This window comes from Macaca fascicularis, chromosome 10, assembly GCF_037993035.2.
Source record: "Macaca fascicularis isolate 582-1 chromosome 10, T2T-MFA8v1.1".
In the NCBI taxonomy this organism is placed as follows: domain Eukaryota; kingdom Metazoa; phylum Chordata; class Mammalia; order Primates; family Cercopithecidae; genus Macaca; species Macaca fascicularis.
Window position 1 is genome coordinate 84,314,073 of NC_088384.1, and position 23,348 is coordinate 84,337,420.

Below are 23,348 nucleotides of genomic sequence, written 5' to 3' on the forward strand. Positions count from 1 at the left end.
GAGTGGCATATGGACTCTAAAGGCTCAGCTTTCTACTGACACCTTCAGTATGCCCTTGATGGGATCCATAACACATGCCTTGCTGAGGCTGTACACTGGTGAAGAAAGCACTGGAATCTTTCAGAAGTACTTTCCTGGCTGTCCTCAGCAGAGTGAGATGCTAGTGGAAGGGACTGCTTCTAAATGGGATTCTTGATCTACGTGGGCTAGAAAGACTGTTGGAGACCATGATTTATGGCTGTGAATAATTCATTGTGAAGCTCCGGGTAATGGAAATGGAAAGTAACTTTCCAGGTCAGTTTAGGCAGCCTACTAGACTACCATGCTAGAGAGAGGGCCCCCTCATCCAACTCGTAGGCCTGGGTCATTTCAGACCCAGAACCCTTCAATAACAGGGAGGACAGGCATCTGTAAGGAGGAACCCGGCCACACTGTATTAACACACATATATTATAAACCTCCCTCCTCATCCTTTCCTAATAATCTGCAGATATTTACCATGGTAACTTTACTAGGCAAAGGGAAATGCATCTTTTGGGGTCTGCTAGGTTCTGGCCTTGAGGTAACTAATTCCTAGGAACTCAGAACATTGCTAAGATATGCTGATTAGAACGGAGCCTTTGCAGGCCAGGTGATGGAAGGAGTTTTGGCCCGAGGTGGCTTCACATTAGGACCTATTATCTATCTAATCTATCTTATCTATCTGTCTGTCTGTCAGGGCCTCCAAAAGGGAGGGAAAGAAACTAGTTGCTCCTGGCTCCGTGAAGTTGGCTAGATCTCCCTCTCTGCCACCTTGATTTTCAATAACATTGGCCATTAGGTGATGCCCAAAGACACACAGATTCCCTAGCCCACTGGATAAGAACTATCACAGAAAGAGCAAATGTAGGCTTCCAGAGCAGTGATCTCTTTACCAAAAGGCAAAGTCTCCATGTAAACCGCAGGACCTTAAGTGCTACAGAAGACTTTTCAGATTTGCAGTTACTTTTCCAGACGTACTCTACTTCCTGCAGATTAACATATAACTCCTGGTACCTATACTACCGCTAGGGGTAAGTGTATGTTCTTTTTAAGTTGTGTGGACTACTTGAAGCAGTTTTTCTTGCTCATGGCAAGAGCAGCCTCAGTGATAAATCATCTTGACCTTTCTGTCTTGTGATCTGGTTCACTGAGATTTCGTCTGTTTCACAGGACATTACCTTGACAACTATGCTAACGACTTCAATGTGAGACATGGAAGAGCGGGAAGTTATGTATCTTAGATGTATATGTTAGACAGAAAAATACAGTGGCCTGCCACCTCAGCCAAATTTTCTGAAGGTAAAAGGCCTGCAGCACGTCAGGGTATCTCCTCCAACATAAAGGACAACTTGCTGCCCCTTGCCCCATCACGCCTCTCCTGCTAACGAAGAGGAGCAATGCTTGCTGGGCCATTTTAAGTTTTGGAGACAGCAAATATGTTATGCTTGCATTCAACTCTGATCTCTCAATTTAATCCATCTAATCCATCTAATCAATCTACCCACCTACCTACCTACCTACCTACCTACCTACCTAGAGACAAGGTCTCGCTCTGTCACACAGGCTGCAGTGCAGTGGTGCAATCACAGCTCACTGCAGCCTCAAACTCCTAGGCTCAAGCAATACTCCCACCTCAGCCTCCCAGGTAGCTGGAACTATGGATGCACACCACCACGCCCAGCTAATTTTTTGAAGAGGCAGGCTTTTGCCATGTTGCCCAGGCTGGTCTTGAGCTCCTGGACTCAAAGTGACCTGCCTGCCTCATCTCCCAAAGTGCTAGGATTAAAGGCATGAGCCACTGTGCCCAGCCTCTGACCAATTTATTGAGTGATCTGAAAAGAGAAGGTACTCCTGCTGATCCAGGCCACAGAGAAATAAGCTCTGGTAGACTGTATGGAGTTCTAAAGTGTTTGTAGTAAGGTAAACAGAAGAATCATAATGAAAAACCCTAAAATACGGAAATAAGACCATGATCCTATTGGCAAGACCATGCTCCTAGCCTAGTACTGGGCTCTAAGGTAGAAACTATAAGCCTGATCACAGATACAGGTATCCAAATGACTTGAACTCCCCATCATAAACTAGGTTTTTTTTTTTTTGAGGCAGAGTTTTGCTCTTGTCACTCAGGCTAGAGTGCAATGGCGTGGTCTCAGCTCACTGCAACCTCTGTCTCCTGGGTTCAAGTGATTCTCCTGCCCCAACCTCCCAAGTAGCTGCGATTACAGGCGTTTGCCACCACGCCTGGCTAATTTTTGTATTTTTAGTAGAGACAGGGGTTTCACCATGTTGGCCAGGCTGGTCTTGAACTTCTGACCTCAGCCTCCCAAATTAAAGGGATTACAGGCGTGAGCCACCAGGCCGGTCTCATAAACTAGGTATTATGTGATCCAATCAGCCATAGATTTGAACATGCCCAGCAGAATCCCATTATCAGCTGGAAGTGATTGCTATAAAATGCCTACCACACAAACCACTGCTGCAATAGATACTACTGACTTCCTATTGACATCAACAGTTAACTGAAGAAGAAAAAGTCTGGCCTGGTATATAAATTGCTTGGTGAGACATGCTGGCCCATGCTGGAAGTAGACTGCTATGGGGTATATTACTTAAGTGATGGCTTTCAATGTGTATAAAAACGAAATCCTCCTAATGAAGTGAACTTCAAGCAAATTATCACACTACTTATCTCACTGGAGGTCAGGATCTAAACCAATCGCTGGGTAGTAAATAACTAGAACAAGAAAGGAAATATTTATGTTCCATGTGAATGCTCACCAGATGGCACTCATTGCTAGAAACCCAGGTGATGAAGGTCAGGCCTTTCCCTCACTACCCTAGTGCTGGCCCAATGAGCTCGTGAACACAGTTGCCATGGTAGCACAGCAAATGGCTCTCACCACAATATCTATCTGAATTTACCTATCATGCCTCCAGGAATACCATCACCATCCAGGGATTTACTGAAATACCTTATCATGGGGTCTCAGGGAATATTACCTCCAAACAAATAATTTGTTTCATGCTTACGTAAATTTAATGTTATGGAAAAAGAAAAGAACTAATTTGACAGAAAAAAGTATAGTAATGGGATCACATACCTCATCACCCAGAGGCAGGTGGTATTATAGATTACAAAACAGTATAATGCCTAGCACAGATCCAGCTATGGTACTGAGGCTGGAGGGCTGTCTTGTGAGATGTAGTAATTTTTTTTTTTTTTTTTGAGATGGAGTTTCACTCTTGTCACCCAGGCTGGTGTGCAATGGTGCTCACTGCAACCTCCGCCTCCTGGGTTCAAGCAATTCTCCTGCCTCAGCCTTCCAAGCAGCTGGGATTACAGGTGCGTGCCACCACACCTGGCTAATTTTTGTCTTTTTAGTAGAGATGGGATTGCGCCATGTTAGCCAGGCTGGTCTTGAACTCCTGGCTTCAGGTGATCTGCCCGCCTTGGCCTCCCAAAGTGCTGGGATTACAGGTATGAGCTACTGTGCCTGGCAGGATGTGGTAAATCTTATCAATCAATAATGAACATTAAATGGTGCTATTTTTCCAATAGCCCCCCAAAAAGGTCCAAGCTATTCTGTTAACTCTTGCTTGGTAAATGGTCTCCCACTTCAACTCTTGCCTCTCCCTTTTATCTATTCTCTATATTGTAGTCAGTGATTTTCTCAAAATGCAAATCTGACATCACCCACCACTCCCCTTAAGCCCTTCTATTGTGGAGCAGATATGAATAGTGACTTGTTGACCCAATAACCATTCCTCCTTTACCAGACCTCCTATTCTGTGAGGTTATCCATCCATATCCCACATGAGTATCTAAAAAAATATTTTTTTTTAAGACAGGGTCTGGCTCTGTTGTCCAGGCTGGGGTGCAGTGGAGTGAATCTGACTAACTGCAACCTCCACCCCCTGGGCTCAAGAGATACTCCCACCTCATCTCCCATGTAGCTAAGACTGTAGGCATGTGCCACTATGCTCAGCTAATTTTTGTATTTTTGTTGTTGTCATTGTTGTAGAGATGGGGTTTCACCGTGTTGCCCAGGCTGGTTTCAAACTCCTGTGCTCAAGGCAATCTGCCTGCCTCAGTCTCTCAAAGTGTTGGGATTATAGATGTGAGCCAGCGTGCCTGGCCTTGACCCAGGAATAATCTAGACTAGTCTCAGTCAGCCACAGTAATCTTATTTTCTCCCTTGCTCATGACAGGTTTAAGAAGGAACATGTGACAAGAGAAGTCTCCAGAAGCTTTTGGGAAAATTTTTCCCACTGATAAAAAAAGAGTCAGCCTATAAGGCAAAGCTGACACATGGCTTAGTGGAAAGGTATGAAGGAAACTGACGGTTTAGCAATGCCCCAGCTGATGTATTTACCAACTCCGGAACTGCTCCTCTGTGTCCTTAAATCCATCTCCCACTTCCTAGTCATGACCACTTTAGGTCAATCTATTAGCACTTCTGATATTAACACCTGTAACCCCTAACTGTATTCCCCGCAACTATTCTGGTCTGCCCATGGGCTATTCTCCTTACAGAAGCCAGAGTAAATTTTTTTTTTTTTTGAGACAAAGTCTCACTCTGTCGCCCAGGCTGGAGTATAGTGGCACGATCTCAGCTCACTGCAAGCTTCGCCTCCCGAGTTCACGCCATTCTCCTGCCTCAGCCTCCTGAGTAGCTAGGACTACAGGCACCCGCCACCACGCCCAGTTAATTTTTTGTATTTTTAGTAGAAATGGGGTTTCACCGTGTTAGCCAGGATGGTCTTGATCTCCTGACCTTGTGATTCGCCCGCCTTGGCCTCCCAAAGTGCTAAGGATTACAGATGTGAGCCACTGTGCCCGGCTGAGTCATTTTTTCAAGATGTAAATCTGGCTGCTCTATGGCTTGCCAATTCTCTCATGACTATCTGCAAGGTCTGTGGTCTGGCCAGCCATCTTTCACAGTTTCACCTCTTATCCTCCTTTGAAGCTCGGCTCTTCAGCCGCACACAGCCCTGTTGTGTTCTGGATGTGCCCTCCCTCAGCACACTCACTCCTGACAATTTGCTCCTGCTATTTCCAGTGCCCAGAAGGTTCCCCACTGCCCTTTCCCCGCCACCCTTGCCTATGATTAGGTATCAATTAAAATATCATTTATTCGAGGAAGCTCTTCTTTTGTTTTTCTGAGACGGAGTCTTGCTGTGTCGCCAGGCCAGAGTGCAGTGGTGCGACCTTGGCTCACTGCAACTTCCGCCTCCCGGGTTCAAGCGATTCTCCTGCCTCAGCCTCCTGAGTAGCTGGGACTACAGGTGCATGCCACCATGCCCAGCTAATTTTTGTATTTTTAGTAGAGACAGGGTTTCACCAAGTTGGCCAGGATGGTCTCGATCTCTCGACCTCGTGATCCGCCCACCTCGGCCTCCCAAAGTGCTGGGACTACAGGCGTTGAGTCACCGTGCCAGCCAGAAGCTCTTCTGATCTAGGATCAGAACTGGTAGGCTAGGATCACCAACTGGTAGTTTACAAACGTATTCTGCTTCCTTGTGGGAATTATAAATACTAATCTAAATACTCAAGATGAGAACTGTGCTCTGTAGTCTCCCATGGTTCCCATTTCCCACACTGACCTATCCTACTGTCTACTTTAAACACTGACACCCCTGCTCTAGACTCAAAAAGGCAACCTCTTAATATGGATGCCTACAAATACGCACCAGTCCTTCACGTGCTGCACTGCTGCTTGAACTTAGTTAGTTTTGTTCTTGTTTGTGGGGTTTCCCTCCTGGACAGTGAGTTAATTGAGAGTAGGGACTGGACCTGTTTCTGCTCCTCATCATATCACTGGCAACTAGAATACTACCTGACACATATTAGATGCTTGCTATGTATTTATTAAACAAAAGAAGTAAGAGATGTGATGATGAATGAATGGATGGGTAGATTAGGAGGTGAGGCAAATCTTACTTCATTTCCAATCGATGATCATACAGGGAGTCAGATAAACTTGGTAAAACATTTCTCACCTCTTAAACATTAAAAGCCCATTTTTTACTTCATGACTCAAAAGGTCTGAAAGGTCTGACCTTAGGTCTGTCTTCTTCCCTGCTGATACACCAGTCTCAACAAAATACTCACGTTGAATTCCTCCCTGAAGAGCTTATTGTCGTCTGCCATTCTCCGGTTAATTTCCTCTTCCAGCTTGTCCACGGGCAGGGGTGGGTACTTCCTGTTGGTGCTTGGGGATCTGGCCAGAAGTGGCACACTCTGGGGCTCTGCAGTACACAAGGGAGAAGGTCAGTCAGGTGCCCTGAGGACCTAGCCCCTTTTCTGGAGGCTAAACTGGGGGTTCTACCTCATGGACCAGGCCTGTAAAAAGTAGGACTGTTCTCTTCAAAAATCTTCTTTTTTCCTCTTTTTATCGTCTTATTCTTTTAAAAGGATGGAGAAACTCCTAATTTCTTGATTTCCTTCCTTGTGAAGGTTCCCCAGGACATTAAGGAATGCCTTACCCACATCCTCAGTGCGGCCGTTGGATAAGCGGAAAGAATTGGAATGGCTCCCAGCTTGCTTGTATTTCTTAAACCTAATGAGAAAATGATCACAGTGAAGAATGAAGCACAGAGGCGGGAGAGGCAAATCACAGCTCTGTATTCCTGCTCATCAATTCAGCCTTTCTAAATCTCCTTTAAAAATAATCGGGCTTTTTTAGAGACAGGTCATGCACACTCTGAGCAGCAGCATGCTGGGGCGACCAAGTACCTCGGGATACTCCTGTTTACCCTCGGCACACTAGAACCCAACCAGGGAACCCCAACAGTATATTCAGGCTCATGTGGCTCACTGGAGAGCACAGCCACACCAGGTGGAGAGAGAGTGAGTGGATAGAATACAGTTGGGGGAGACAGACAATATATATCAAACAAAAATATTGGTATTTCCTCAGTGTAGCCTGGGAGACCCAGGGAGAAGCCCAGAGCTTTGGACTGGGTGGACACAGTTTTGGCCACAAGTCTCCTGCAGAATGATGGAGACATATAACAAATTATAGGGGGCACACGATTCCCCTCTCTTTATCCCTGCAGAAGAACAGAGGGAGCACAGAATAGGTTAGGCCAAAGATAAGGCAGGGCTAAACCCAATTAGTCAGGGCAATAGCTTTAGCAGGAAGAGAATAAATGCACCACCCTCTTCTCTCCCTTGGATTCCCCTTCCTTGCTTCTGCTTGAGTGGTAATGTCTAGAGGATCCTGAAAGAAGGTTAGAAAGAGGGATCCTGTAACTCACAACTCACATGGCTCAGCTCAGCATGCCAGGGCCAGGGGTCCCAGAAGGGTTTGGGGACAAAACCCCAACTAGAAATAAAGTAGGCTTTTGTTGAGCATGTAATCTTACTGGGGCCCTTTTAGGGGTTCCTTCAACAGGGCTAGACCTAAAGATCCTGTAACACCTGTCCCTAATAACAAACTGTGGTTTCTTACTTCAACCTCCAAACTACCATTCTGGGTTTTAGCTTGCACTGGAGTTGGGGAACTGGGCTTGGACAGATGGAAGAAAGAGGGAGGGTTTAGGACTTAAGGAAGACTATATAGAGCTTTTAAATCATTTCTAAGTAGAACTTCAATTTTAGCACCATCATGTGCCATTCCCCCTCTATCCTATTCATTGTGTATATCCTACTGTCTACTGGACTGTGTGGGTTCATTGGGACACTGGGGTATTGAAACAGAATCTAAGAGAACATGAAGTGTTAGTAGGCTCACCTTAACATGTACAAAACTATGATAATAAACACGATCACTAGCAGAGAGGACAGGGCCACCATCACCGCAATAATTGGTGTCTCATCTGAAATCAAGAGAACAGAACAAGTCATTACTGTGTAGTGCAATGGAGGGTTTAAGTCAGCCATTCAAGGGAACACCCTGAAGAGGAAGAGCTCATTCAGTCCTGCAGATGCCAGGAAATGGAAACAGAGAAGAGTGTGAGTATGCACCTCCCACTGCCATGCCAGGGCTATTGAGGTGAGGTGGGGAGAGAGCATGGGGCCCAGGATGACATGCTCACCCCATCTCTGACTATCATACATTTATTTACTCTGTCTCCCTGCACTAGAATAAAAGCTCTTTAAAGGCAGACAGTTTGTTTTACTCACTGCTATATCCTTTGAGCCTAAAACAGTACTTAGCACGTAAAAAGTATTGGACTATCTGGAGGCATGAACACATCCAATTCTGATGGCAAGCTAGGTATGCAGGGCCAACACTGTACACTCTCTCAGCCTCAATGGGCTCCATCTAGAGGAAGATGGGAGAGGAAGGCAAAAAGACGGTTTTCCTATCATAAACCCAAATAGTTTCCTGGCGCAGAGAATATTGTTCCTAACTAAAACAAGGAGACAGGTAGGGTACAATGGCTCACGCCTATAATCCTAGCATTTTAGGAGGACAAAGCAGGTGGATTGCTTGAGCCAAGGTATTCGAGACCAGCCTGGACAACAGGGTAAAACTCCATCTCTACTAAAAATTAAAAAAAAAATAGCCGGTGTGGTGATGTGTGCCTATAGTCCCAGCTACTTAGGAGGCTGAGGTAGGAGGATCACTTGAGCCCAGGAGATGGAGGTTACAGTGAGCTGGGACTGTGACACTGCACTCCAGCCTGGGCAACAGAGCAAGACGGTGTCTCAAAACAAACAAACAAGGACAGCTGGGTGTGGCAGCTCATGCCTATCCCAGACTTTGGGAGGCTGAGGTGGAAGGATTGCTTGAGGCCAGGAATTCAAGACCAGCCAAATAAAAATAAAACAAAACAAGGAGACATTATTAGATCCTCAGCCACCATGTAACAAAACTGCTGGGTGCTTTTTTTTTTCCTCTTTCCACACGCTGCTCCCTCAGTCACCTTTTGCCAGGACCCCAACCATGGCAACATCTGGCTTGAAGAATGGCAATCCCACCTCATTTCACAGGGCCTGGCTCCCTTTCACCCAATACCTAGCCTTGCTTCTCATGCAGCTGGCCAGGCACTGACTCATCCGCCTCCATTCTCACCCCCCACCTCACTCCATGAACTATACCATCAGAGTGGCTTGGTAACTATCTTCACCATTTTCCTACCTGCTAAAAGGGAAGACAAGTCCCTCCCATCCTGTCATGTGTGCTCTGGATTACATCCACTGCTGTCACCTCAAAGACTTGTCTTCTTGACCTCATTTACCCTCCTCCAGCCACCACCAGCCTTGCTTGCGTCTCTCTTCTCAGCTGACTTTCCACACAGCTGTCTAATTCGTCTTGTCTAACTCCTTACCTCCAGGTTCTCCTTAATCTATTTGCTCTGACTCCCACCCTCAGTGCTCTGTTTAAACTGCTCAGTCAGAATACCAACAAATGTCATATTGCCAAATCCAACAGGAACATTCCCATCCTCATCTGATTCAACCTTTTAGCAGCATTCATTCAAATATTTGTGGCCAGCAATTTCATGCCATTGTTTGAGAAACTAGGAGCAGAGAAGTGTTCAAGCAGACAAGTGATAGAAAGCTTACATTCTGTGGGGAGGAAGGAGGACACTGTTTATAAACAAGTCAATACTTAATTTTAGACAGAGACAAGTGCTATGAGGAATAAAAAGCAGGGTGGGGAGAGAGAAAGTGACAGGTTGGGGAGCAGTGATGAGTGGTCTGGGAAGGCCTCTCTGAGGAAGTAATATATGAGCAGAGCTCTAAATAACGTGAAGAGAACCATGCAAAGATCTGGATGAAGAGCTTTCTAGACATAGGGAACAGCAAGCATAGTAGCTCTTAGGAGTTTGGCAGGTTTAAGAAATAGCACAAAGGCCAGTTCAATATAAGATGCCAGAGAGGTGGGCAAAAGCCAGCAGACTTAGGACTTGGGAGTCCATTGCAATGATTGTGGATTTAATTCTGAGTGTGATGAGAAACACTATGCCATTGGAGGGCTTTGAACAGAGGAGATATATAACTGGATTTACATTCTCTTAAAAGCTAAACTGACCCATAAGCAACAGCCATGAGGTGAGAGGTTAATCTAAGAATGCAGTGTCATAGAAGCCAAGAGCAGAGATTTTCAAGGAGGGAGCAATCAATTCAATCAAATATTGCCTACAGACTTAAGAAGGATGAGACAGAGAAGTGAAACCAGATTTGACAAGACGGTGGCTACTGGTGACCTTTCCAAGAGTGTCTTCAGTTGAATATGGGTGAGAAAGCCTAAAAGGAGTGAAATAAAGATAGAAAAAGGACAAAGTGAGACACCGGGTCCTTTCGGGGGGACTTTTAACATTAAGGGATACAGTGGAAGGGAGATATGAGGTGGACAGATGGGTTTTTTTTTGTTTGTTTTTAGAGAGATGGAAGATATTACACAATGCTTCTTTGTTAATGGTAAGTTTCAAACATACTGTGGTATGTGGCTCTCATCTTAAAATGAGCATTTGGACTGGCTGATCACTCCTTCCTCTCTGAAGCACTTTCCTCTCTTAGCTTTCCACAACGAAGCACTCCTCTGATTTTCCTTCTATCTCTTGTCTGCTCCATCTCAGTTTCCCTCACTATCTGTTCCTCTTCCAACACCAGATCTCTAAATGTGGGAATTCCTCAGGGCTCTGTCCCTGGTACTTTTCTCTCTATCTAGTTAATCTGATCAGAGAGATGACTATAAATACAAATGCCATGCTAGCAATTCCCACAGTTGCTTTGTTTGGTCAGACCTCTTTTCTGAGTTCCAGATTCTCGACTGCCTATTTTCCACCTCCACTTCAAATTTCATAGGCAACACAAGCTTTCTGTGTTTAAAACCTTTCCCTCACCATTCAGTAGCTAGTACTCTAATCCACCCTGTTGCTCAAGAAAGAAATGTGGAAACCCCCTTGATTTCTTCCTCACACTTATCTTCTATATCTAGCACAGCTGCAAGTAATATATTTTAGAGTTATATCTAAAACTTCAAATCTGCCTTTTTTTTTTTTTTGCATTTTTTTTTTTATTGCCACCAGTGTAGTCCCAACCTCCATCCTCTCTCACCTGGATCACAGTAAGCCTCTGCCCCTGCCAATCTATTCTCCGCAAAGCAGAGGGATCTCTAGGAAAGCAACTTAGGGTGTATACCAATCTTAGGTAAAACCCTCCAACAGTTTCTCATGCCTTAGAACGAAATCTAGTCTCTTTATCCTGGACTCTAACAACCCCCTTGATCCAGCCCCTACTTGCCCTACCTCTTGCACTCTTTCCTTGCTCACTCAATTTCAGCCACTGGTTGTCCTTCCACGCTTTCTTTCATTCATCCATCCTCAGGCCTTTGAACATGTTATTCCTTCTGCTTTACACAGCCTCCCTCTGTTCTTTGCCTGGCTATCTCCTACTTGTCTGGTTCTCTGTGTGTCACTTTTCCCACACAGGTCTTCTCTGACTTCCTAATACTAAATTAGGATCATAAGTTTCAGTTTCCTCATTTCTGAAATAAGTTATTCTGCATATTAAATTAGACCATTCATGTAAAGTGGTTGGCACAGTAACTAGCACACAGTATGTACTTAATTTTAGCTGTTATGGCTGGGCACGGTGGCTCATGCCTGCAATCCCAGCACTTTGGGAGGCTGAGGTGGGCAGATCAGGTCAAGAGTTCGAGACCAGCTTGGCCAACATGGTGAAACTCCATCTCTATTAAAAATACAAAAAAAAGCCGGGCGCGGTGGCTCAAGCCTGTAATTCCAGCACTTTGGGAGGCTGAGACGGGTGGATCACGAGGTCAGGAGATCGAGACCATCCTGGCTAACACGGTGAAACCCCGTCTCTACTAAAAAATACAAAAAACTAGCCGGGCGAGGTGGCGGGTGCCTGTAGTCCCAGCTACTCGGGAGGCTGAGGCAGGAGAATGGTGTAAACCCAGGAGGCGGAGCTTGCAGTGAGCTGAGATCCGGCCACTGCACTCCAGCCTGGATGACAGAGCAAGACTCCGTCTCAAAAAAAAAAAATTACAAAAAAAATTAGCCAGGTGTGGTGGCACATGCCTGTAATCTCAGCTACTTAGGAGGCTGAGGCAGGAGAACTGCTTGAACCTGGGGGGCGGAGGTTGTAGTAAGTCGAGATTGCAGCACTGCACTCCATCCTGGGCGACAGAGCAAGACTCAGTCTCAAAAAAAAAAAAAAAAAAAAAAAAAGGCTTTTATTTCTTATACTATTTTTGTAAGGCAAGGACCTTATTATTTTCCTTGATAATACCTCTCACACTTTGTAATTATATGACTGTTGTTGATTAATCAATATCCCTCCTTTATAGCATAAATTCCACAAGAGCAAGAATTACATGTCTGCTTCATTCTCACTGTACACCTAAAGCCTAGCATAGGGTCTCACACATAACAGGCACAAAACAAACAATGTATTACATTGAGCCAAAGAACAAAAAGAAATAGTAATTTATCACTAAATACGTCTTTGTTAAATTCTAACTACAGGGGGCAGTATATCAGGTATTATAATAAAGTAATTAGGCACATTCCAGCACTTTGGGAAGCCGAGGCAGGCGGATCACAAGGTCGGGAGTTCAAGACCAGCCTAGCCAATATGGCGAAACCCCACCTCTACTGAAAATACAAAATTAGCCGGGTGCAGTGGCACACACCTGTAGTCCCAGCTACTCAGAAGGCTGAGGCAGGAGAATCGCTTGTACCTGGGAGGCGGAGCTTGCAGTGAGCTGAGATCGTGCCACTGCACTCCAGCCTGGGTGAAGGAGCGAGACTCCGTCTCAAAAAAAAAAAAAATAAATAAATAAACTAATTAGGCACATTTGGCTTAAGACACTGGACTAAATCTACATTTACTTCTTCATCTTCCCCCAAAGCACACTGACATGGTAGAAGAAATATAAAAATACTAATGAATCAACAGCATATCTGAAAGGCAGCAAAAGGTGGCATATGTAGATCAGAAACTTTGAGATATTTCTGGAAGACAAAAGAGATGAGACTCAACTGCCCAAGAGATCAAACAGAGCCAAAGAGCCTCCAGCTGAAAACTAAGTCCTAGTTCTACCAGTTTGGGCCTGGAAACACCTCAAGCTCAGAGGGAACTGGGACTGGGGTTGAAAGTGGACCTTGAGGTACCAGGATGGTACTTAAGCAAAGGTCTGCCAACCCAGCACCAGTACGCCCACAGCCCAAATGACAAGTGGGGCTTCCCATCTAGACTCAGCTGGAAAAACAGTGCTCTACACAGAGTAGAGAGTTTGTCACAGAGATTGGTAAGGGCTTCTTTTTTACAAAATATATGCTGCATATATATTTTCTCAATGTTACACTGATGACATTTTGGGTTAGATAATTCTCTGTTATGTGGGTCTGTCGTGTGCACTGTAGGACATTTAATATCCCTGGCCTCTAATTATTAGATGTCAGTAGCAAACTCCCAATTTCGATGACCAAAAGTATCTCCAACCATTGCTAAATGCCTTTGTGGGGGAAACAGCCCCCAGTAAGGAACCATTGGTCTATACCCACCCCATTCTAACTGAATTCTTTTAAAGCAAATCTGAGACCTATCATTTCAAATGCAATTACTTAGGAATGTATCACTAAGAGATAAAGATTCTTAACATAAACATAATACTGTTATCCAATTTAAAAAGTAACACTAATTCCTTAGTATCATCTAATATTATTCAGATACTGCTTGAATTTCCCTGAGTGTCTGATAAATGCTTTTTTTTGGTTTGGTTAGAATTGGCACCAGAGCAGGTCTACACTGTATGTGATTGTTAAGTATATTGGGTCCACAGAAAGTTTCCTGGGGACTGAAGACAGAAAAAAACCATAGTAGTGCCCAAGCCAACTCTAGGCAACCACAAGAGAGGAAAGGAAAAAGAAAACGGCAGCTCGCCTAGAGGATAACTGCACCCTGTCCCGATTTTCCTGAGCCATCACTGAACCCCTCCCTGGTTTAGGATATATGTCCCTGTTTGTCTTCTGAAGGGATGAAGGGACACCTATTGTGAGCACAGTCTAGGCCACTCAATGGTCCAGGGCATAGCTCAAATAGAGCAATGGTAACCCTGGGAAATGGAGGTGACAACAGAAATAGAATAAACCTTTTAAAATATACTGCAATTTGTGCAACAGGATGCCATATTGATTTAAAAAAATTTTTTTTCTTACATTTTTTGTAGAGATGGGGGGGTCTTGTTGCCCAGGCTAGTCTTGAACTCTTGGTCTCAAGTGATCCTCTTGCCTTGGCCTCCCAAAATGCTACGATTACAGGTGTGAGCCACTGCTACATTGCCTTTTTTTTTTTTTCTCGAGATGGAGTCTCACTCCGTCACCCAGGCTGAAGTGCAGTGGCGTGATCTCGGTTCACTGCAACGGCCTCCTGGTTCAAGCGATCCTCCCACCTTAGCCTCCCTAGTAGGTGGGACTGCAGGCGCATGCCACCATGCCTGGCTAAGTTTTGTATTTTCAGTAGAGACAGGGTTTCACTATGTTGGCCAGCCTGGTCTTGAACTCCTGACTTCAGGTGATCAGCCTGCCTCAGCCTCCCAAAATGCTGGGATTATAGGCTTGAGCCACTGTGCCCAGCCTACACTGATATTTTTTAAAGGCCACTATTTAAAAAGGAGTAATCTGAGTAGTAAGAAAGAGTTCTTAAAAACTGGCTGGACGCGGTGGCTCACCCTGTAATCCCAGCACTTTGGGAGGCTGAAGTGGGCAGATCAACAGGTCAGGAGTTTGAGACCAGCCCAATCAACATGGAGAAAACCCATCTCTACTAAAAATACAAAATTAGTCAGGCGTGGTGGCGCATGCTTGTAATCCCAGCAACTCGGGCGACTAAGGCAGGAGAATCACTTGAACCCAGGAGGCGGAGGTTGCGGTGAGCCGAGATCGCGCCATTGCACACCAGCTTGGGTAACAAGAGCGAAACTCGTCTTAAAACAAAACAAAAACAAAAACAAACAAACAAAATGCCAACATGATTAGGAAGAAAAAAATCTAGATAGAAAGGCTGAACAAGGTCAGGCATGGCGGCTCATGCCTGTAAACCCAACACTTTGGGAGGCCAGGGTGGGAGGATTGCTTGAGGCCAGAAGTTTGAGACCAGCCTGGGCAACTTAGCGAGACTCTGGTAGAGTCTGTCTCTACCAAACAAACAAACAAACATCTGATTAGCTGAACATGGTGGCGTATGCCTATAGTCCCAGCTACCTGGGAGGCTGAGGCTGGAGGATTGCTGGAGTCCCAGAGGTCAAGGTTGCAGTGAGCTGTGACAGGCCACTGCAGTTCAGCCTGGGCAACAGAGCACGAGTCTGCCCCAGCCCTGCCTCTAAAAAAAGAAAGGCTAAATAGGAGAACTGATATAACTGAAAACCAAATTAGTTGTATGAAAGAGCAACTGTCCTGGAAGCTCCCAGAACACAGAGCAATAAAAGATGAAAAATATGACAGCACAGAAAAGAAAGGAGCTGGATAGGTCCAGGAGATCCAATACCTGTGCAACAGGAGAGTCCAAAGAAGAAACCAGTAAGAAGGGAGAGAAATAATACAAGAAAGTTCCTGAGTTATCAGGTCAAAATAAATAATCCAGTTTGTGGAGTAATACTGACAAAAAAATCCTTACATCTAGATGTATTCTTAAAACATTCTTAAGTTCTGGGTTGAAATCAACCAACGAACCACAGGCCAGCCTTAGAAAATCATTTCCAGGGCACGGGGTTTTAGGGTGCGACAGACCTGAAGTTCAAATTCCTACTACCCTAACTTACTAGTAGTGTGATAATCTCTTAGAATGATGTATGAAATGGTAGAATAGCACCCTCCACCTTTTAGAGGAAATGGGAGATTTAAAACAGGTAACATTTGCAAAGTGTCTGACATGAAGGGAAGAGATTGGCTTTGGCATCTGCAAGTTCACACACTAGTAGAGAACCTCAGTTCAGCTTCCTACGCTCAGGCAGTTCTTTGTCTAGAACAGGGGTTGACAAACTGTAGCCCAAATTTAGCCCGCTGCCTGTTTTTGTAAATAAAATGCTATTGGAACATGGCCATGTTCATTCATTTACATACCATCTATGGCTGTTTTTTTTTTTTTTTTGAGACGGAGTCTCTCTCTGTCGCCCGGGCTGGAGTGCAGTGCCCGGATCTCAGCTCACTGCAAGCTCCGCCTCCCGGGTTTACACCATTCTCCTGCCTCAGCCTCCCGAGTAGCTGGGACTACAGGTACCCGCCACCTCGCCCGGCTAGTTTTTTGTATTTTTTAGTAGAGATGGGGTTTCACCATGTTAGCCAGGATGGTCTCGATTTCCTGACCTCGTGATCCGCCCGACTCAGCCTCCCAAAGTGCTGGGATTACAGGCTTGAGCCACCACGCCCAGCCTATGGCTGTTTTTACATTACAAAGGCAGAGCTGAGTAGATGAGATAGAGACAGTATGGTTACCAACCGAAATTGTTTCAACCCCAACTTCATTCTAGCAAAGTTTTACTTTCTAGATTCAGGCCAGGGAACAAGCATAAAATGAAAAAACACTAAAATGGTGTTCCGGGACAACAGATACCTACTTGCTATAACTTCTTTCCAAGAAAACAAAGGGCCATATTAATTGAAGGGCTCACAAGTAAACAGGTAAGTGACTTAACGACTTCAGACACATGCTGGTCAACTACGAACTAGTCAGTGAAGGAATAGCCATAGTCTTATAACCCCAGTTCCTATGGCCCATTTACCTATTGCCACACTTTTTGGTACAAGTATTTTATCAGATCTCAAAGGCAAGGTTGTAATGTTTTAAATGTTTCCTATTGGCTCTAAAAACAGCAATATTCATTGGATTGCCTCTAGAATCTAACAACTGGGCTGAGCCCAATCACTGTTGTTTTGAGCCAAATTATTCAGAAACCTAAAGTTCTCTTGTCCATCTCTCTCTCCTAAGTCCTCTGGAATATCTTTCTAAAACCAACATCTGACTATGTGACTTCCTTACTCACCATCATCTTCAGGAGATGCTCCAACTCCTGAACTCAGTGGACCACCACACCCATTCTGTTGAGGCCACCTCCGACCACTCCCCACACCTCACACATGTCAACTGCACACAGATGCTCAAACATATGACTTTGCTCTTTCATGTCTCTTTGCTTGTGCCCTGTCTGGTGTGTCTTCATTTTCCCCATTTGCTATTTTAATCTAAATTCCCCAAAGCTCATCTCTGTGCCTCCTTTCCACTCCCCAGATATAATGAGTCTTCTGAGTTCCCTCAGCACTTTGTGTGATATATCCAATGGCATGTAACTGAATAGCCTTCGGTTCCTGATGTTCACGTATTTCCTCCCTGAGACAGGGAAGCATATGCATATATATATATATTTTTTAAATATATTTTTTTTTCTGGAATCCTTGATGCCTAAAAGGCACTGAATGTAAAAGGTACTTAGAGAAAGCCATCATAAACTCATAATAATAATGGCACTATGATAATCCCCACCCTTTTTTTTTCTTTTGAGACAGAGTCTCACTCTGTTGCCCAGGCTAGAGTACAGTCACGCAATCTTGGCTCACTGCAACCTTCATTTCCTGGGCTCAGGTGATCCTCCCACCTCAGCGTCCCAAGTGGCTGGGACTACAGGTACATACCACCATGCCTGGCTAATTTTTGTATTTTCAGTAGAGACAAGGTTTCCCCATATTGCTCAGGCTGGTCTGGAATTCCTGGGCTCAAACAATCCACCTGCCTCAGCCTCCCAAACTGCCCTAACACTCTTAAAACAAGAATGTCAACTCTTTCTAGACTTAAGTAGTAGCTCGAGGACTACTTCTTTACAAATATTAAGATGCTGAAATTTTTTTTTTTTTTGAGACGGAGTCTTGCTCTGTCACCCAGGCTGGAGTGCAGTGGCGCAATCTTGGCTCACTGCAACCTCCGCCTCCCAGGTTCAAGCAATTCTCCTGCCTCAGCCTCCCAGGTAGCTGGGATTACAGGTGCATGCCACCATGTCCGGCTAATTTTTGTATTTTTAGTAGAGACGGAGTTTCACCATACTGGTCAGGCTGGTCTTTAACTCCTGACCTTGTGATCTACCCACCCACCTCGGCCTCCCAAAGTGCTGGGATTACAGGCGTGAGCCACTGCACCTGGCTGGAATACATTTTAAAAATAATATGCATGAGAAAATAACCAGTTTTCTGGACTTCAGAAGAGGAAGAAAAGTTGCCCTCCCTCTCATTTCTTTTTGTTTTGACAATTAAAACATCAGACCCTACTGTTCAAAAGCACCCCAAAGACCAGTGCATAGAAACATGTAGCCCCTAATTAATCTGCATAAGACATAACCACTTATCAAACCCATTATAACACAAATATTTCCAAACAGCTGGCTTATTTATCAAAAAGCATTTGGCTTAAAATTAGAATGTGATATCCAAATTTATAGCAATACTTCTAAAGATCTGTTCTGGTAAAATTGTCATTAGATTTTGGGACTTCAGAGACTGCTGAGAATACCGATGCATTTTCAGTCAACTGACTGGAATCATACAAAATTATTTTTTGACTTAAGAAAGGAGATTTACTACATTAATAGTCTTTACATATGCCACAATTAGCAATAACCTAGGTAATTAAGGTAATTTTATTTTTTTAATCACAACATGGAAACTACTTAAATATTAGGTAGGTAAAATAGGTATGATATCTGGGGCAAGAAAAGGCTGAATATTATGAAAATATATACTAAATAGAGGAAGGAGTCAACGGATCTTATGTTTCATCTGGAAGTCTACCACTTTGACTTCTGACTTTATTGTAAGGCTGGTTAAAAGAGCAGTTTTAGGGAGCATATAAATATCTACCACAATAAAACCTATTTAAGTCTACATTTGATAGAATCTGGCAAGTGAATCTGAATAGCAAAGACACTGTATTCATCCAATGTTTAGTTCCCAAGTTTAGGAAAGTGAGATCTGGAAAAGTGAGGGAAATCTATACACAGTATGGTAACACCTCACTATTCCTTACCAAATACAATGGCAGATGGACATCACATAAAAGATCAGAGTACCCACTTTTCTGACTCAAATGCTCCCTACTTAGTGGGACTTCATATGCCTTCCAGTGTTCCACTACTTAATTACACAGGGAAAATAGTGTATGGTTAAATAATGGAATCAGACAAAAACTCAAGTCTGATTTGATAAAACAGAAAATTATGATAAAAATACTGCTTCAAACAGTAACATTTTTAAAACTCAAATGTAATAATCACTTCTTAGAATGTTACATGATCTCTTTCTCTTTCTCTCATGCTCTTTGATAGCAGCCTTACTGTCATTCTAGGCAAAATGTGCCACACTTCTGCAGACAAATAGCTACTTTTTAGTGACCAGGGACTCAGCAGTCCAGCTTAAACCACAGATACAACATCTCAGGCCATAGACACTTTACATTAAAGGGCTGAAAATCCTTAAAATCCATATAAAGCCACAAAGGGTTGACATTTTATAGACTAGGGGAAAAACAACACAAAGAATGTTTAAAGGGAACTGTGGCCTAGAAATCAGAAGTAACTCACCGCATAGAAATTATGACCTAATATCACCAAAAAGTAATGTTAACAAGGTGACATGACAAAGTAAGATATATTTTGTTACTTGTTAAAATACATCATAGCTGTTAGAATCCATGGCCGGGCGCGGTGGCTCAAGCCTGTAATCCCAGCACTTTGGGAGGCCGAGATGGGCGGATCACGAGGTCAGGAGATTGAGACCATCCTGGCTAACACCGTGAAACCCCGTCTCTACTAAAAAATACAAAAAACTAGCCGGGCGCGGTGGCGGGCGCCTGTAGTCCCAGCTACTCCGGAGGCTGAGGCAGGAGAATGGCGTGAACCCCGGAGGCGGAGCTTGCAGTGAGCTGAGATCCGGCCACTGCACTCCAGCCTGGGCGGCAGAGCGAGACTCCGTCTCAAAAAAAAAAAAAAAAAAAAAAAAAAAAAACCATACTGAATACAGTACTTGTTTCCATTTCTCTTCTCTAAGAGATTAACACGGAAATAACTTAAGGGAAAGTAAACAAACAACACAGCCACAGACGCACATGGTTACCACAGACTATGAGCAGAGGAAATAGATGAATACTGTACACTGTGTAAAAGCAACAATAGATACAAGGTGAGCAGCTCACCTCTTCTGTCCTTCGAGTCAGAATTACCTGTGTAGTAAGTAAAAAATAGAAACATTCATTCAGGTTAAAGAAACACATTACAATTCAATTTAGAGTACAACAAAACAAGCTCCAGGATTAGGAATGCTTTCCTCCATGAGGCATCCTCCAACAACTGGGAAACAAGACTGCCCAGATTCACTAAACTTTGGACAGTGGTCTGGCCTTCTCCCTGGGTACACAAATAGTGCAGCATCAATATTCATAAAAAGTACGAGAATGCAAAGAGAACACATGTTATTAGAGGACTTTATGTCTTTAGCTATATTAAAATTCAAGAGGGCAAAATTAAGTAAGGATATAAAAGACCAAAATGATAAGTAATAAAATCTAATTGGTATATACCAAACTCTACACACTAACAGAGAAAATTTTCTTTTCAAAGGCTAGTAAAATATCCACAGCCCTTATAAACCCCAACAGTAGAAACAGTACAATATTCTTTTGTCCCAATGCAATAAAATTAGAAATGACAAAGTAAGAAAACACTTGAAAATAAAAATCAAAACCAAAATGATGTGGTAGATCACCTGAGGTCAGGAGGTAGAGAACAGCCTGGCCAACATGGTGAAGCCCCGTCTCTACTAAAAATACAAAACAAATTAGCTGGGCGTGGTGGCGGGTGCCTATAATCCCAGCTACTTGGGAGGCTGAGGCACGAGAATCACTTGAACCCAGGAGGGGGAGACTGCAGAGAGCTGAGATCATGCCACTGCACTCCAGCCTAGATGACAGAGCAAGACTCTATTTCAAAGAAAAAAAAAAAATCAAAACCAAAATCAGGCAGTGGCTCACGTCTTTAATCCCAGCACTTTGGGAGGCTGAGGTATGAGAATTGCTTAAACCTGGGAGGTAGAGGTTGCAGTGACCCGAGATTGCACTACTGCACTACAGAATGGGTGACAGAGTGAAACTCCATCTCAAAAATCAAACAGACGGCTGGGTGTGGTGGCTCACACCTGTAATCCCAGCTCTCCTGCCAGAGACTATATTTGAGACTGCTTTGTGCTAGATGTAGTAATGTGATGAATTCTAGCCAACGGGATGTGAGCTAAAGCAATGTAACTTCCAGGTCACATCTTTTGGAAAAGAAATGCCCTCTATTCCCTTTGTTCTTCCTTCGCAGTGGTTGCAACTAGAACCCAATGGTGAGAACTATCACTAACCAAACAGATAAGGGCAATACTGTTAGGATGGCAGGTCCACAAGAGGAAAGGAATTTGGTCTCTACTGAAACGAAGGCCCTGCCCACCTCTGGAATGTAACTAGGGAGAGACAGACACTTGGGTCTTATTTAAGTCACTGAATTTTGGTATCTTTGTCAGAGCAGCTTATAGCACATCCTAAAACAACTACCTATAGAAATACCTATGGAATGTAGCTAAAGATGTGCTTGTGCAAAATTAACAGGAAAGAATGAAATTAAATAAAGCACACTCAATTCAAGAAGATAGAAAAAGCACGAAATAAATCTAAAGAAGGTAGAAAGTAAAAATGAATGAAATAGAAAAGTTAAAAATAAAAGGACTATAAATGCACACAATAGCAAGTTCTACGGAAGAAAAAAAGGAATAAACCTATGAAATAAATGGTTATTCAGCCTAAACAAAAAAAAAGGAGACATAAAATAAACAAAATTTAAAAATTAATAGCTCTGTAGGCTATTATAATAACCACAAAGGAGAACTTTTCCTCATTCAAATATATTTGAAAACATGAATGAAACGGCCAGATGTAGTGGCTCACACCTGTAATCCTAGCACTTTGAGAGGCTAAGACAGGAGGATCATGTGAGCCCAGGAGTTCGAGACCAGCCTGGGCAACATGGCGAAACCCCATCTCTACAAAAAAATACCAAAAATTAGCTGGGCATAGTGGAACACGCCATTAATCCCAGCTACTCGGGAGGCTGAGGTGAGAGGATCGCCTGAGCCCAGGAGGTGGAGGCCACAATGAGCCGAGATCATTCCACTGCACTCCAGCACTGGGCAACAGTGAGACCCTGTCTTAAAAAAAAAAAAAAAAAAAAAAGAGTATTTTTTAGTGTAAACTTAAATCCTTTCCATGTAGCAAAACAAAACACTAAAAATTAAAACTTATCAAAAAGAATACACACACAAAGGAAACACATAGATCAATCTCATTTGGAGATAATTTGTGAATATCTAGACAGAGAAAATTCTAAACAAAAGAAAAGGAAAACAGAAATAATATCAAACAGACTGCAACAGCTTGTTACAGGAATGATACAATATGGTTGGGCAGCCTTGGCTCACGCCTGTAATCCCAGTGCTTTGGGAGGCTGAGGCTGAGGACTGTTTGAGGCCAGGAGTTCATGACCAGTCTGGGCATCACAGTGAGTCCCTGTCTCTGAGAAAATTTAAAAATTAGCTGGACGTGGTGACATGTGCCTATAGTCCTTAGCTACTCAGAAGTCTGAGGTGGGGTCTGCTTAAGTCTGGGAGTTCAAGGTTACAGTGAGCCATGATTGTGCCACTGTACTCCAGCCTGGATGACTCAAAGGAAAAGACTTTAAGCAAAGCAAAGGTCAACAGGAAAGAAAAATTAAGAAGATTAAATAATTAATTCAGAGCAAGACTCTGTCTCTAAAAAACAAATCAATAAAAACTGGCCGGGGCCGGGCGCGGTGGCTCAAGCCTGTAATCCCAGCACTTTGGGAGGCCGAGACGGGCGGATCACGAGGTCAGGAGATCGAGACCATCCTGGCTAACACAGTGAAACCCCGTCTCTACTAAAAATACAAAAACTTAGCCGGGCGAGGTGGCAGGCGCCTGTAGTCCCAGCTACTCGGGAGGCTGAGGCAGGAGAATGGCGTGAACCCGGGAGGCGGAGCTTGCAGTGAGCTGAGATCCGGCCACTGCACTTCAGCCTGGGTGACAGAGCGAGACTCCGTCTCAAAAAAAAAAAAAAAAAAAAAAAAAACTGGCCGGGTGTGGAGGCTCACGCCTATAATCCCAGCACTTTGGGAGGCCACGGCAGGTGGATCACGGGGTCAGGAGTTCGAGACCAGGTTGGCCAACACAGTGAAACCCCGTCTCTACTAACATACAAAAAATTAGCCGGGCATGGTGGTGTATGCCTGTAGTCCCAGCTACTCGGGAGGCCGAGGCAG

At 44.0% G+C, this 23,348-nt stretch overlaps 1 protein-coding gene across 50 annotated transcripts in view; it reads right to left on the reverse strand.

The window, feature by feature from the left end:
• PTPRA (protein tyrosine phosphatase receptor type A) overlaps nt 1-23,348 on the reverse strand; it is a 165,582-nt gene that overhangs the window by 42,001 nt on the left and 100,233 nt on the right. For 31 of the 50 annotated variants that reach the window (XM_015457844.4, XM_045362627.3, XM_074004911.1 and 28 more), the window contains 4 exons: nt 20,177-20,203; nt 7,758-7,842; nt 6,508-6,581; nt 6,134-6,270 (listed from right to left, as the gene is read on the reverse strand). In XM_015457844.4, the coding sequence (XP_015313330.1) occupies nt 6,134-6,270; nt 6,508-6,581; nt 7,758-7,842; nt 20,177-20,203 (323 nt within the window). The remainder of the gene's footprint in view (nt 1-6,133; nt 6,271-6,507; nt 6,582-7,757; nt 7,843-20,176; nt 20,204-23,348) is intronic. The other 19 variants (XM_065522879.2, XM_074004915.1, XM_074004919.1 and 16 more) reach the window with 1 other exon arrangement.